The sequence below is a fragment of the Abrus precatorius genome, unplaced genomic scaffold, assembly GCF_003935025.1.
Source record: "Abrus precatorius isolate BTA unplaced genomic scaffold, Abrus_2018 Scaffold11, whole genome shotgun sequence".
NCBI classification, from domain to species: Eukaryota; Viridiplantae; Streptophyta; class Magnoliopsida; order Fabales; family Fabaceae; genus Abrus; species Abrus precatorius.
In genome coordinates, this window is record NW_020874303.1 from 4705589 (window position 1) to 4720184 (window position 14596).

Genomic DNA, 14596 nt, shown 5'->3' on the forward strand with positions numbered 1-14596 from the left:
TTTAATTTAATAAATTTTATATATTCAAAAATAGATATTTTATTATTAAAACTTTTTATCATATTAAATAAGATTAAATATAAAAATAAATACTTTTCAATGAAACAATAAATTATGAAAATTTTAAATTTAAATTCAAATGAAATTTTTAAAAGTTAAACATTTAATGAAAAACTCACATGATATAATAAAAAAACATTTTTCATAAATTTTTTTATTTCAAATTAAGAAGTTAAATTTAATATATAAAATGTGGAGATACCTGTGATTTACACTAAAAAATTTAATATATAAAAAAAAAAATCTCTCTTGAAACAAAACTTACAAAAAGTGAATTAAAAGCTGCTTAAACTTTATGGATATATTTCCTTACATAACCGTGTACCATTTTTGCAGAAGATTTTATTTACCAAAAATTTATTTTAAAAGAATACTGGTATTTACGAAGAACATCGCAGAACCCATAAACCACAATTAGCAAATATTTACTAAAAGAAAATGGATAAAAATAAAAATAAAATCATAGAAAGAACCAAAATTACAAAACCCAGAACCCTGTATTTTTATTATGTATTTATCCGAAAAATAAAAATAAAAGCAAAAAAATCCTTAAAGTAACAGTGTCAAGAATAACGGTAGTCCGACGTTTTTACTGTTCGAAGAAATCGAGGCTGCGAAATCCGCTGCTGAACCTGAAAAAATCTACGCCTTTTGTTTATATAAATTGGCCCTGTATCAAATTGAAGCTTCTCTGTTACTCTCTCTTCTCTTTCGGGAACTGGTTCTCGTTGCTCAGGGAGGAGGAGAGGCTTGAGGTCCGTGTGCGAGATAAAAAAATAGAGCTAGATCTGACCCATTTCCATTTTCTCTCTCTTTTTTCTGGGGTTTTTTCATCTCCTTAATTTGGAATTGGATTTGAGACCCTTTGTCAAAAGGGGGTTTTCGTATCTGCAACTACAATTAATTTTGCTCTTCACGCGGGTATTCTCTCAGTTAAGCTTGTGCTGTCTTTAGTTTGCTCTGTTGATTTTCAGGTGCAAAGTTTCTGTCTTTTTTTATGCATCGATGGTGGGGTCATTATGTATATTTAGATCATGTCCTTTTGGAATTTTTTGTTTTGTTGTCTTTGTCTCCATTTTCTGGGATTTGGGCTTGTATGCTGGGTAGATGGTAGAACAAAGGTGTGAATTTTACCCTAAAAAATCAATTTTTTTTTCTAATCGTATTTTGAGCTTTGTTGATTGTGGTTTATTTCGCTTGCATGTTTGAGACGGAGATGGTTATTTTTAGATCCCTCTGTTCATTTCACATATTTGTTGTTTGTGATCAAATTGATGGAATTCATGTATTTATTGATGAAATGGGTGTTCATCTTTCATACGGCTTTGTCCTGCATATACATTTGTATATATATATGTATGTTTTCTGTTATTTGATAATAATTATTCACAGTTTAGTATATCTGCTCATTAAACTTATGGATCAAAATCAAACTACTGAATTATACGTGCTCTTGAATGGTTGAATCTTCCCTATATTGATATATCATTTATATCTTCTTTTTTGCTTTGAAATTAGGTTACTTGTGTTTAGCAAGGCTGTCTTGTAGTTGGAGCCATGGCGGTTGAGGTTGTAGGATTTGAGATGGTTCAAGGGCCATTGGAGAATGGTGCTGAAGGAGGAAAATCTGTTTTACATGAGAAGGAGAGTGGCAAACCAGAACGAGATCTGGGAGCTGAGGAGGCCATCAAATTTGGGACACATGAAGATGAATCTGCTAAAGTGGAAGGGAATGATGTTTCAGATTTAAATGCCCCGAAAGATGCTGTGGAAGAGTGGCCTGCCCCTAAGCAGATTCATTCTTTTTACTTTGTCAGGTGCCGGCCTTATGATGATCCTGCCATCAAGTCTAAAATTGATCAGCTTGATAAAGAGGTTAGCAAGAAAAATCAAGCCCGGTTTCAGATCACTGAAGCATTGAAGGCAAAACGGGTGAGTAGAGACTAATTCATCATGGTTGCTTGTTAAAATTTTACTTGTACTTAGTGCATTTCAAAATGGGCGTATAATTCAAGCAGGGAAGTAGGATGTGTTAACTTAGTCAAAGGCACCAAACTAAGGCTCCAGTTTATTCATGACTGCAAAAAATCCCGAAAGTCAAGCCTTCTAACAGCTGTTTGTTTTAAAGGTATCCAGCCATGTACACGTGTTAGATTGAAGGATGACATCTTTTCCCTTCCTACAAACTATTATTTGGAAGTGTTATTTTGCCTTGATAACTGTGTATGTTTGAAAGAAAAACAGACTCCAACTTGGTACCGTGATGATGTGATACTGATACTATTATTTTTCAGTGTTTGACCCTTGTTATCTGGAAGCCACGTTGGGCATTCATTGATCTGATTATTGTCGGGTACTACTGTGATGCTATTGTGTTAAGGGAGATAAAATAGTCAGAATATTAAAAAAAACCTAGTTGCTAATATTTGGGACTCCATGCAGCAAACAGCCTAGTTTTTCACAATTGAACATTTAACCACGCTATCGCGGGGTAGTGGGTAATGGGATGGCTGACTATTTTGAAGACATTCAAAATAGATAAGGAAAATACATAAAAGAGTGGTCAGTCACTGGAAAAAGCTTGGTCCCACCAGAAAATGTTTTACTATCATCAAAAAATATTTACATCACGTCAGAAATAGCTTGAGTTTTACTGGAAATGAAGAAAACAACTAAAAAATGTCTTTCTCACATTAGAAATAAATAAGTTGGGTTTTGCTAAAGACGAAGAAGAAGACAATTGGAACTTGGCTGAAAATGATGACTTGCACTAGAAAGTGACGCTAGAGATAGAGGACAAAGCAAGAGAACCAAAGATGGAGGTAGGGCTTGATTTTGACTTGCGAAGACAGAGAAACATAAATTATCACAATATAAAGGGGGGGGGGGAATCCCAAGATTGCCCCACTTTTAAAAAGCATTCAAACTTTCAGAAAGGGAGAGCATTCTATGTGGCCGCAATTTCCCCCTTTCATTGCTGTGAATTGCGGCACAACAACCACTACACAATGACTCCAAAATCATGGCAGGGAGTCGCTCTGCTCCTCCGCGATCATGCCCGTTATTGACCTACTATGTTTAATATGTTTTTAATTTATGTAGGAAATTAATGCAAAAGGGTAAAATGATTTATTTTCAAATATTGATGCCTCTTCTTGACACAAGGTGATGGAAACCTTATCACCTTAAGTGTGCACTATGCCTTTGACTAGTCACCTTAGGATGTGTATTAACACACTTCTTCAATCCTTCTCCTTGTCATATCTTCCCTCTAAATTATCAAGTATCAAGCATTATCTTTGAATGACGTGGGTAGGCATCATCCCTTAGATATATTTGTGTAGTTCCCTTTTGTATACGCTTCTTAGTTGGAGTTCATAATTTACCCTCCTTGCCATGTTTAGGTTAGTTTGAATGATTCTGTGTAATTTAAACAGCTATTTGGCCATTAATATTTGATAGTAGTCTAAGCGTTGGGAAATAATGGTGAGCAAAGTATGCTGGAAAAATTATATTTAGAAATTATCTGATATGTGAGGATTAATTAATATTGATGGCATATCACTTAATAATGGGCTATCCTTTCCATGAAAGTTTTACATTTGCTGAGTGATATGACATCATGATTGCTTCTCACAAGTATCTAATACGATTGCATGTTTGGTCTTTACTATTCACTGCAGTCAGATCGAGCAGAGTTGATTTCTCAGATCAAGTCTCTTAGAGGTGACAATAGGCAATTTCAGAGTATTGTGGATGAGAAAATTAAAGAGATTGAACCTCTGCAGCAAGCACTGGGCAAGCTGCGCAATACAAATAATGTGGGCCGGGGTGGTTTATGCTCATCTGAGGAGGAACTTAATGATGTTGTATGTCATCTGAGTTCGTTTTAGTCCAGAGTTTGTCAATTCATGTAGTATAATAATCCTCACATCTATTCTCTATTCACTCACTAGAACACTACACCTATATGCTTTGATCGATGCAGATATATAGTTTACAATACCGCATACAGCATGAGAGCATTTCATTGGCTGAGGAAAAACAACTCCTCCGAGAAATCAAACAGCTTGAGGGGACAAGGGAGAAAGTTATTGCTAATGCTGCAATGAGGGCCAAGGTACAGGAATCTATGGGGCAGAAAGAAGCCATTCAAGATCAGGTTAAGGTAAGATAGTTTTATTTGTATTTGTGCTTAAGAGCCAATTTTCTTTTCCCCTGTTAACAGAGTTCTGAATAAATGTGTATCATTTAGAAAGTTCTTAGGAAAATAATTGTCATTGCAGCTGATAGGTGGAGATTTGGATGGAGTGAAGAAAGAGAGACAGGCAATTCGGTCCAAAATCAAGCAAATTGATGATGCACTTAAAACCATAGACAAGGATATCCAGTCTCTACAGGATGAACTGACAGCTCTTACTCAGAAGAGGGAGAAGGCTTATGAGAGCATTCAGCTGCTGAGAAAACAGCGTGATGAGGGGGTATGTTTCACTTTAAATATGGCCACTGTCCAGTCTCCAGTGTGATTGTCTTAGGGTATGCTAGGTAGGTAGGTGGAAAATGAAGATGAGGAATAAAGGGAATGCAAAATAGAGTGGGAAGGAATGGTTTGATTTTCACTTGGTTTTTTGTAGAGAAAGTGGAGAATGGGGAGGTTCAAAATCATTTGCTTTAAATCTTATGTTTGCATCTGCATCTCATCTGGTACGAATGATAGGAATGCAAAATGTGGCTGTGTGCTCACTTCCATCAACATTTATCCTCTTAATTTCTTATCAGCAAGCATTCGATGACTTTCATTCCTTTTTTTGAATCCTCCTATTTTAGTCTATACCTATATCACATTTATTGTAACAAGAATCTTGGAGTTCCTGACAAATGGCTGTAGAATCTTCTATTTGATGTACTGTTTTTATCCTTCATTTAAATTTCATGAAAACAGGAAAGTATTGTCACTTATGTAAATTTCTAGTATTTTATGTTATCATTGTTTTTTTTTTTCAGTCTATCATGTAGCATTGCATAATGATGTCTAAACTGTAATTAATGTTATCTTGCTCAGAATACCTATTTCTACCAAAGTCGTACACTTTTGAACAAAGCCCGGGAGCTGGCTGCAAAGAAGGATGTTAACACACTTGATGAACTTTCACAAACAGAGGTTTGTTGCATATTTGAAACTATAGCCATCACTTTTTCCTGCTTTTCTTGTTTGACTATTGCTGTTTAATCTTTATTTTTCTTCCTGGTTCTAGGTTGAGAAATTTATGGTACTCTGGAACAGTGACAAAAATTTTAGGAATGATTATGAAAAAAGAATTTTGCCATCATTGGATATGCGGCAGTTGAGTAGGGATGGGCGGATGAGGAACCCTGATGAAAAGCCACTGTTGGAAGAACCAAAACCTGTTGAAACTGAAGCAGTTTCAAAAGTCATTCCAAAACAGCCAAAGGAGGATCCTAAGCCTCCTCCACAAGAAAATTTGACTACTCAGAAAGAATCCAAAAACAAAGGGAGAGAATTGAAATCCAAACAGGAGAATAAGGATTCAGCAGAAAGTGATGAATATGAATTTGAAAATACCAAAAAGGAGACTCCTGCCAAAGAGCCTGAAGTCGATCCAGCAAAGCTGAAAGAGATCAAAAGGGAAGAGGAAATTGCGAAAGCAAAGCAGGCCTTGGAAAGGAAGAAGAAGTTAGCAGAGAAAGCTGCAGCCAAAGCAGCTCTCAGAGCACAAAAGGAAGCTGAGAAGAAGCTTAAGGTGATTTGATTGTTGAGTCGTTTCTTTTTCTCATTCCATTGATATATGTTTTATAATAATCTGAAATTGGTTTTCACAGGACCGTGAGAAGAAAGCAAAGAAGAAAGCTTTGGGCTTTGCAGCTGTTCCCAATCCCCAAGATGAACCGATAGATGCAGTAGTTGAGACTACTGAACCAGAAAAGGTTAACGATAATGTTGAAGCTCCGGCACCAGTGAAGGAAAAGGTCCAAAAGGAGAGTGGTATCAGGTCTAGGGGCCGAGCGAGAGGCCCAGATTCGGTTCCAAAAGTTATTCTTAAGCGGAAAAAGTCTAACAATTACTGGGTATGGGTTGTAGCTGCTGCTTTGCTAGTCCTGCTGTTTTTGGTTCTTGGATACACCTATCTTTTCTGATAAAGTTTAGATGTAGAAGGAGCTGTGAAACCAGTTTCCTAGTGGGTGGCTAGGTTTGTGAGGTAGCCTTAGTTACTTCTGTTCTATGCATCCTCTTGGGGGAATGGATCAAATACACTTTGTTGTGCTTTAGCTCCTGCATGCATACATTTAGCTTTGACTACTATGCATTTTGAAATTTTGTTCAGATTTCACGAGATGTTACCGGATGGTTGAATTTGTTTTTGTAGTTAATTTGTCACAGGAATGGTATCATGATATACTGAAAACTTTATGTTGATAGATTTTACATGGTGGTTTATAGTCTTAATAATACTGAACAAAATTCTCTGTTAAGAGGGTGAAAATTGCTTGAGCCTTTAGGTGTGTTGGTAGAATGTGAATTTGTCTTTATTTGGTTACAAGTTATCAACTGAGGTGAGCAATTTTGCAATGAGCACAATAATAAAACTCTACAGCAGTATTTATTAAATTCGCTTTGATATTATCTTGAACATTATATTAGTTGTGCCTATCGGCATTGAGTTGACTTAAGAACTGCTTGTTTTAGGTATGAAAAATGTCTTATCACTTTTATAATTTTTTTAAATAATTTTTGTTTAACTTACTATAATAGGTTATTTTTAGCTTATATTAATAAATTTATGATTTAATTTATGGAATACGTTATAATTTTAAAAATTTATTAAACAAACATTTAATTATGTATTTTTTATACATTGTATGTTATATATATAATCACCTGCGATGCAAATTCAAATTTTTATATCTGTAAATGTTGAGTAGAGTATTAATATTAAGAGTTCATATTACACTGGGCAACTGCGCATACAAAACAAAGACAAATAGTGCGTTAGACAAATAATGTGTTCTCATAATATTTTTTGCCTATTGCAAACAAACATAACGCGTGAATCAAAATTTTAGAATCGGAGAACTTGCCTCAATTTAAGATGTCCATTTTAGAATTGGATAACTTGTCTCAATTTAAGACATCTTTTATTCTGTTATTGTCAATTTTACATACTTTTCTTTGAAATGCCCGATATGTTATGTTAGCCGATAAAAACGTATACATAATAGGTGAGAATAACACATTCAAAGAAATAATATAAGTTCTGAGTAAAGTATATAAAAAAGTGAATAATCGACTTAAAAGCTCAAAAATAACAAAAGAAAACAATCTAATTATTCTGCAAAAATATATTCTCTTGTCGTCTTATCTAAGGATGGACATTATCTAAAAAGGGAAGAATTTAAAATAACTTGTCATCTAGAAATTAGAAAGTTCAACTCAATTGGCTAAAAAATATGCATTAACTTGAGTAAAAATGTTATAGGCACTAACAATCTTAATAGATTAGACAATATTCTAATATCCTTAATAATTGAATACAACTTATGAACCATACAAATAATTGAATTCACTAGATGAATTGTTAATTTAAAATCCATTTTAACTGATGCACTCTTAATTTTGAGATTTTTAACTAGTCTAAAACCCATTAACGGAGCTCATAATTTAAAATTAATGACTAAATAAGTTCCTAATATTTTGATGAATATGACACAATTTTTCTTAATCATCTCTAACCAAACCACCAAGAGTTGCTAGACCTTATATACTATCAACTGATCCATCTATATTGAGCTTGAATATATAAAAAGGTGGAAAGCACTTGCCAATAAGAATCTAACGCTTACAAGTTGTGTATATAGAAAAAGGAAGCAACATTTTGTAATTTACACAAAAGATGTAGAAGTTTTGTAATTCTTTACTACACATTATTTTATTTATCATCACATGTAAATCACCCTTAAAAAATAAAAAAAATGCTAATAACATATTTTATAAGATATTTTTAATGTATTTTTTAATTAATTAAAATTTATATAAAAATTAAAGCTCACTTAAAATTTGATGATTTTTTTCTTAATTTAATAAATTTTTACTTAATAACTAAAAATATATTACAAATATTATTTAATAAGTTTGTTTCTCACCCTGTGAAAGGGCTAATTTTGTCGTTGAGGCGACAAAATCTTGGTATTGCCTAAGCCTAGCGTGAACTTCTCGCATGTGGTGTTGAGTTAACGTTAGTCCCAGCAAAGGTGGAACTACCACCCTCTCCGCCATGGCTGCTGCCACTAGCTTTGGAACTGTGTGGTGTCTGAGAAAAGCTGCTCAGGCTTTTACGGTCTCTCATTCTCATATTCTCCGCCGCAATGCCATTGCCAACCTCTCTTTCCAAAGAAACCTTTGCTCTCATCTTCTCTGCGTTCCTTCCTCTTCTTCTTCTTCTTCTTCTTCTTCTTCAGGTCTTCACTTTATCCAATTTGATTTTTTTTTTTTTATGTTAGCTTTAATGACTGGATGCTGTTTGGCATACCCATTATGTTCAATCGTTTTAAAAATGTAATCTTTTTGACAGAGTAAATTGTGGAACAAAGTTTGATCTTTGACCTGACACAAGAATGCTAATAATAGCCCATTATTTTAATTTCAAGGTGCATAAATTAGGGTATGTTTCCAACTAAACATGGTGGTGAATATAGCTGAATGTACAAAAGGGTTTCATGATTTATGATCAAGTTGAAAACTTGATAGGTAAGCGGCAGGCTTGTTGATCAAAAGTCGTAAGCGATTACCTTTTACTATAACTGCAATAGTGGTGATGAACGCTATCAACTGTGTTGTTGAGGTCTTGCGTGTTATAAATGAAACTTTAGTCTTAGAATAGAATCTATAAAAAGTGCTTGATGGACCAATTAACCAGATGAACTTACTGAATTTCATCTGGAGGAATGCATAACACCGAGGAGATCTATTTCAATGGACTTAGGACGATATCCAACAGTTTGGATCTGGTTGGATGAGTATTAGAGAAATAGTGGTTGATGAATGGCAGTGTGTACAACTGAGCACGCGGCATGACCCGGTGATCTAGTGGTAACACATGTGAAGACATGGTCCCTGGAGTGGTGAAGAGTTGTAACATGAATGGCATGACTAGGCCTAATACCTGGTTTGGTCTAAAGGGAGAAATAACACTGGTTAATACGTGGATCTGTCTGGTAAAGAGTGCCAACATATTGATAGATACATGGATCTTGGAAAGCAGGCTTTGTGTGCTTGTGGAAATATTGTTGAGCATTGAATACTCGGGAAGGGCTTCCGCACAAGAAGGGATAAGTACGCACTTGAGGGAGAGATTGTTGTTTATTCAAGCGTTAGAGCAATGTGGTTGTGAGTGAAGTAGTTTCAGATTAGATGTTGATCGACAAGATAAGGACCATATGAAGTGGAAGGATTTCTGAGTCTAATAACTTACGGTTTTGGGTTGAGATGCAGTGTTGGGCCCGCTGGAGTGGTTTTCTACTTTCCTTGGTAAGTCCATTAAAACATATCTCCCCTGAAGAGCTTGGCAGTGTGGCTATCTCCACATGGCACTAGAACCATCAAGTTGAGGACCTTATGTTTTTCCTGAGAAACTGGGAAAACTGGTAAAAGATTGTTCTAGTGTCATCTAGAGTACTTATCAGTGTCAGTGGTAATGTACATGTCAGAGATATTCTAGAAATATTTACGTAAATCCTGTATGTCCCTTCCCTAAACTACTAAGCAAATTTGAGTTATTATAATTTGATCATCTGATAGAAAAACAGTGTACTGGGTGATACCTAAGCAATATTCATGATTTGTTTCCCTACTTCTGAACTGCTAGTTCATGAAAGTATGTATTATTTGGGCGTCTCAATCATGATCCAGTTTTACATTCTTAATGCTTTTTTAAGTGCAGCTTCATGTGTAAGCCAGACAGTACAAGCTTTAAAGGGTGACTTTGATGTGTTACTCAAGGGAGTAGGAGAAAGAAGTGTAACAAAAGAAGTGAAACATATTCTTGAGATGGTATCTTCTTTTTTTTCCCAGGTCCCTGGTCCATAAACATCATTACCTAAACCATGTCATGAATAACCTTGGAACTCCCGTTTTTCCCCTAATAAATGTTTTATGTTTATTTGCTGTGCCAAAAATATTGCGCCTCTTTGGAATTTGGACAATTACATTTCTTAAAATCTTACCCTATAAAACATTATTTGATCCCTGGCTTGCTTGTTGTCCATTTGTTGTAGGCTAGACGAGCATCATTAAAACGAGATGTTCTCCACACAGATTTTTTAACACCTCCAGTGCTAAAGGAATCTATGCAAGTTTTGGAAAAATTAGCAGATGTGAAAGCAATTGCTCAAGGAGGTTATCCACAGGTAAAATATCTTGATAAGTGCTTTCCTGTTCCTTGATACATAAGTTATCTGAATTCGTATGTAGACATAACACATGTATTCTCTAGGCTGAACGTTGTCGGGTTTCTGTTGGACATCCAGAAGAACTGACAAGTGATCCTGATATTATTTCAGCATTGAGGTAAATCTTGTAATTTTGTTACCAAAAATTTTCAAGCTCACCGGATACATCATTGATGTTCCTAGAAGTCCTTGCTAATATTTACATAAAATTACTGCTTTTAGCATTACAGGGAACTTTCAGTTTGAACCTTGTTCGCATGGTGACTTCCTTGGCTCAATTCTTGGTACAGGAATTGCCAGGGAGAAACTTGGAGATATTATATTGCAGGTAATTATTTTAAAATTTATCACAAGAAGGTTCTGTTTGAAACTGCGCCCTGCACAGAAGGGTGCTAATAGCAGAACATTTTCATATTTTATATCCGCTTGGGAAACAGTAGCATTTTTACAATGAACAGATAAGGCTGTTCTGCTGTTGAAAGAATTTAGTAGCTTCTAATGGACATGGCTTTAGTAGTACATCATAATCTGCAATTTGTTAAATATTATACTAGAATTTTCCATCCAGTAAGTTTTTTATTGGTCGATTTTGTTCTAATTTCCATGTCATCTCTTGGGATGTACATAATAAAAGATTCTTGCCTTATGTTTCTCTTATGTCTCATGCCACAGAGTGACTTCCTTTTGTTGTTTGACTTTGATGGACTAAGTTTCTATTATCTTCTACCTAGATCAATACAATTATAGTGTGTGTGATAGAAAATTATTTATTTAATGGATCTGAACAATCAACAAAGTCAAATCATATTTGGAAAAAGAAAAAACTCGTAAATTCAAATTATTTTCGTAGTGTGCAAGTGCACCAAGCCTTACTTATTTGAGTAAATTTTGACTTTTTTGCCTTTGTTGTCCAGGGAGAACAGGGTGCTCAGATACTTGTTGTACCAGAACTTGATGAATTTCTCATGTCAACGCTAGTTAAGGTTATTTCACTTAATGGTATTTTTGGTTTATCTTTTTTAATAAACATCTAATTATCAGAAAAAAAAGTAATAGTTATGTAATTGTGGTAATAAACATTTGATTGCCATTGATGTGGATAAATGAGAATTGTTTTCAAAGTACTGGGGTACAAGAAATTTTAAAAATCTAGGATACAAGTATGTTGGACTATTTAAGAAACAAATTATAGAAATATTTATGTTCACATCAGTAATCATCATTAAGTTCATTTACACGAATAATATATGTATATATCCATTCCATTCTAAGCTAAAAAGTTCAAACATTTCGGTATGATACATTTTGTTGTGTTATAGGATCTAATCTGGTACACTTCAAAAACAAAAAAATAAAAAAGATGTTAGATAACTCTTAAATAAGCTTGGAGTATTTGACACAAATGTTGCTGAAATTCATCAGATGCAGGTACGATACCAAATGCAGGTTTCATGCTTCTTATGTGATCACACCTGTTACATCTTGCCCTTTGGTTCTGAAAATTAGAATAAAATCAAATCTTAAAACTGGTTCTTGAAGCGAACATTGCTGATTTTTTTGTTTTAATGAATGATGGAATTTAGCTACCTATGTTATGGTGGTATGGAATCTAGGGATAGTTTGATAATATATTGTCTTACCCTTGTTCATGTTCTTCAACATATATAAAGGTCTGATTGAACATCCTGATGTTGTCTTGTGGCAAAATATTTTTCATATTACACCATTTTAAGCATCTTCTGTATTGTATTGCTGGATACTATGTTTATTCTTCTGACTGCATTTTCTTATTCAGGTTGGTAAGGTTCCTGTAACTTGCAGCAAGATACCCTTAATTTCTCTTGATTATGAACCGCCGAGGTGCAGTATTTATCCTATTTTCAGTTTCACATAATATTTAATTGTGTCAGTCAGTCTTTACCAGTTTTGTTTATTGTGCAGAACTAAATCATTCAAAACTATTGAAGCATCACTAAGAGTTGATGCACTAGCTAGTGCCGGATTTAAGATTTCACGTTCAAAGCTAGTTGACATGATCAGGTTGGCAAACTCTGACGTGTATATATTGTGTCTGTTAATTGTTTGTAATTAATGATTGCCTACAGTTGTAGTGCACTGGTCCATGAGATCTACTTTTCTGAATCCTACATAAAATCTCTTTCTGCTTAATGAGATAATGGTCAGTTTTGAATGTCATACAGAAATATACAGAATCGAATGCATAAATTGTATGTCTCTGAATTTGATTAGCTTTAACCACACCAGCTGCGTGGCACGCTCCTTGTTTTTCTTCCCCTTTCTTTCACTGTTGCCAATATCTATAAATGTATTCTTATTATATATGCATAAAACTGCTGAGACTTTTCTGGCTATTTTGGTATATCACATGTGCTATACTTGTTAGAGCTTGCTTTATGAGAGCATTTAGCTTCTAGCCCCTATCCGAATAGTCAATATATTTTCATGTTCTGCTTGAAACAAATCATATTAATGAGATATGTTATCATAAAACAAATATGTCAGATACAAGTCCATGAGAATTTGACATACTTGATATATAAGTATTACAACTTAAAACTCCTTTTCATTGCAAAACCTTGTGATAATTGTGTTGTACATATCGTGCTCATAGCAATGGTGATGTGCGTATCAACTGGATTCCTGTTACTACCAAAGGAACCACACTAAAGAGTGGAGATATTGTATCAGTTAGTGGAAAGGGAAGATTAAAGGTAACTTTCCAAGACTTAAAATAAGGCTTGGATTGTCTGAATGACTTTGGATATATTGTTAAGCCTTTTTTTTATGTTTTGTTTCATTTTGGTCCAGATAGGAGAAATAAACTCCACAAAGAAAGGAAAGTTTGCAGTGGAGCTCATTCGGTATTTGTAGAAGTTTAGCAACGAGCTACTTAGCCCCACGTAAATAAAGCTTATGAAGAGAAGAGAAAAAACGGTTTACCGACAAAATTTTCATCTTTTGTTATTATTATTTTTGTAGTAGTTAGGGGTAAGGACTATTGGGTTAGTGTTGATAGGGTGAAGTTGGTGCAGATGTTGGCTCTTAAAGGAGGTTGATAATGTCTTAAGTCCCGCATTGTGTAAAATATGAAATTTAATGGGGCTCTTAAGTCACCTCATGAGACTCCACTTAATAGATTATTTTTTTGTCAATAATTTTTTTGGGTTGAAATTTCACGATCAATTTATAATTTTTTAATAACCATTCTATTTATTTTGTTTCGTTGATGATAACACTCAAATTATAAGGAGGGTTCCATATAAAATCCCAAACTTTAAAACTGTTCCCTTTAGTGTAGGATGAGTTGCTCATGTACTTTCTTTTAGCCTTATACTTTTGGATGAATTTTCAAGAACCATCTTGGTCTTTTACTAATTTATTTATATATATATTTTTTATGTTTTTTGATTGATCTACATCTGTCATTTGTGTTCCTAGTAGGTCACAAGGTAGTTAAATTAGGATTCAAATTGTGAATTGGACAACCTATTTTTTGAATCGTAAAATTCAAGATCAATAATTTAAAACATAAATATAAGAGTATTGTAACATAAAGAAACATTTATATATTAATATTTTGAAGTAAATAATATATCACTAACAATATGACACACACTTATAAGCAAACTAAGATTCAAATCATAACATTCGGTCATATTATAGAAAATAATGACTGCTCAAAATTAACATATAGTCTTTCAAAAAGACAAACAAAAATTGACAGCAAGTCACTATAGCAAAAATTTGAAAGATAATGAATGATAATTTATTATTCCCGAGATCTATGTCACTTTTCATCTTTCAAAATCAAAAGTTCTTTTTCTTTTAGCCCATCTCTAATAATGCCTTCAATTTCATGATCATCTTCTATTATAGATTTTTTCTTCTTATTAGCTTTGACATTTAAGTTTCTTGGACCTATAAAACCAAAATAATGGAACAAACATGACAATATGTATTGGAGTAATTAAATCTTCGGTATTTTTTGTTTAAGTTCTAATTTTAAATTAGCACAAATACCTCTTTTTCTTTTCTTGCTTGAAGCTCCCTC

At 33.9% G+C, this 14596-nt stretch overlaps 2 protein-coding genes across 8 annotated transcripts; both read left to right on the forward strand.

Moving 5' to 3' along the window:
- The first annotated feature begins 625 nt into the window (after nucleotides 1-625).
- Nucleotides 626-6656, forward strand: LOC113853695 (proton pump-interactor 1-like). 6 transcript variants are annotated; one of them, XM_027484231.1, is made up of 8 exons: nucleotides 626-815; nucleotides 1579-1992; nucleotides 3744-3929; nucleotides 4049-4228; nucleotides 4347-4541; nucleotides 5123-5221; nucleotides 5316-5822; nucleotides 5902-6656. In XM_027484231.1, the coding sequence occupies exons 2-8, from the start codon at nucleotides 1618-1620 to the stop codon at nucleotides 6214-6216; spliced, it is 1857 nt and encodes a 618-aa protein (XP_027340032.1). In that variant the 5' UTR covers nucleotides 626-815; nucleotides 1579-1617; the 3' UTR covers nucleotides 6217-6656. The 6 variants fall into 6 exon arrangements, with proteins under 6 accessions (XP_027340032.1, XP_027340030.1, XP_027340031.1 ...); XM_027484229.1 differs by having other exon boundaries at nucleotides 644-981; XM_027484230.1 differs by having other exon boundaries at nucleotides 665-1034.
- Nucleotides 6657-8240: 1584 nt separating this feature from the next.
- LOC113855078 (putative RNA-binding protein YlmH) lies at nucleotides 8241-13470 on the forward strand. Of its 2 annotated transcripts, none has more exons than XM_027486539.1 (10): nucleotides 8241-8535; nucleotides 10017-10126; nucleotides 10351-10482; nucleotides 10569-10642; nucleotides 10747-10852; nucleotides 11439-11507; nucleotides 12320-12384; nucleotides 12466-12564; nucleotides 13157-13256; nucleotides 13354-13470. In XM_027486539.1, exons 1-10 carry the CDS (start codon nucleotides 8352-8354, stop codon nucleotides 13414-13416), a joined length of 1002 nt encoding a protein of 333 aa, XP_027342340.1. In that variant the 5' UTR covers nucleotides 8241-8351; the 3' UTR covers nucleotides 13417-13470. The 2 variants fall into 2 exon arrangements, with proteins under 2 accessions (XP_027342340.1, XP_027342341.1); XM_027486540.1 differs by having other exon boundaries at nucleotides 10038-10126.
- Nucleotides 13471-14596: the final 1126 nt, after the last annotated feature.

What these genes read in the sequence shown, in the direction of transcription:
- LOC113855078 (XM_027486539.1), top strand. Translation starts at nt 8,352, where the DNA reads ATGGCTGCTGCCACTAGCTTTGGAACTGTGTGGTGTCTGAGAAAAGCT. An exon ending in TTGGAGATATTATATTGCAG is followed by an intron (nt 10,853 to 11,438) that starts GTAATTATTTTA and finishes TTTGTTGTCCAG; the next exon opens with GGAGAACAGGGTGCTCAGAT. An exon ending in AAGCTAGTTGACATGATCAG is followed by an intron (nt 12,565 to 13,156) that starts GTTGGCAAACTC and finishes TCGTGCTCATAG; the next exon opens with CAATGGTGATGTGCGTATCA.
- LOC113853695 (XM_027484228.1), top strand. Translation starts at nt 1,095, where the DNA reads ATGTCCTTTTGGAATTTTTTGTTTTGTTGTCTTTGTCTCCATTTTCTG. An exon ending in AAGCATTGAAGGCAAAACGG is followed by an intron (nt 1,993 to 3,743) that starts GTGAGTAGAGAC and finishes TATTCACTGCAG; the next exon opens with TCAGATCGAGCAGAGTTGAT. An exon ending in ATGAACTTTCACAAACAGAG is followed by an intron (nt 5,222 to 5,315) that starts GTTTGTTGCATA and finishes TCCTGGTTCTAG; the next exon opens with GTTGAGAAATTTATGGTACT.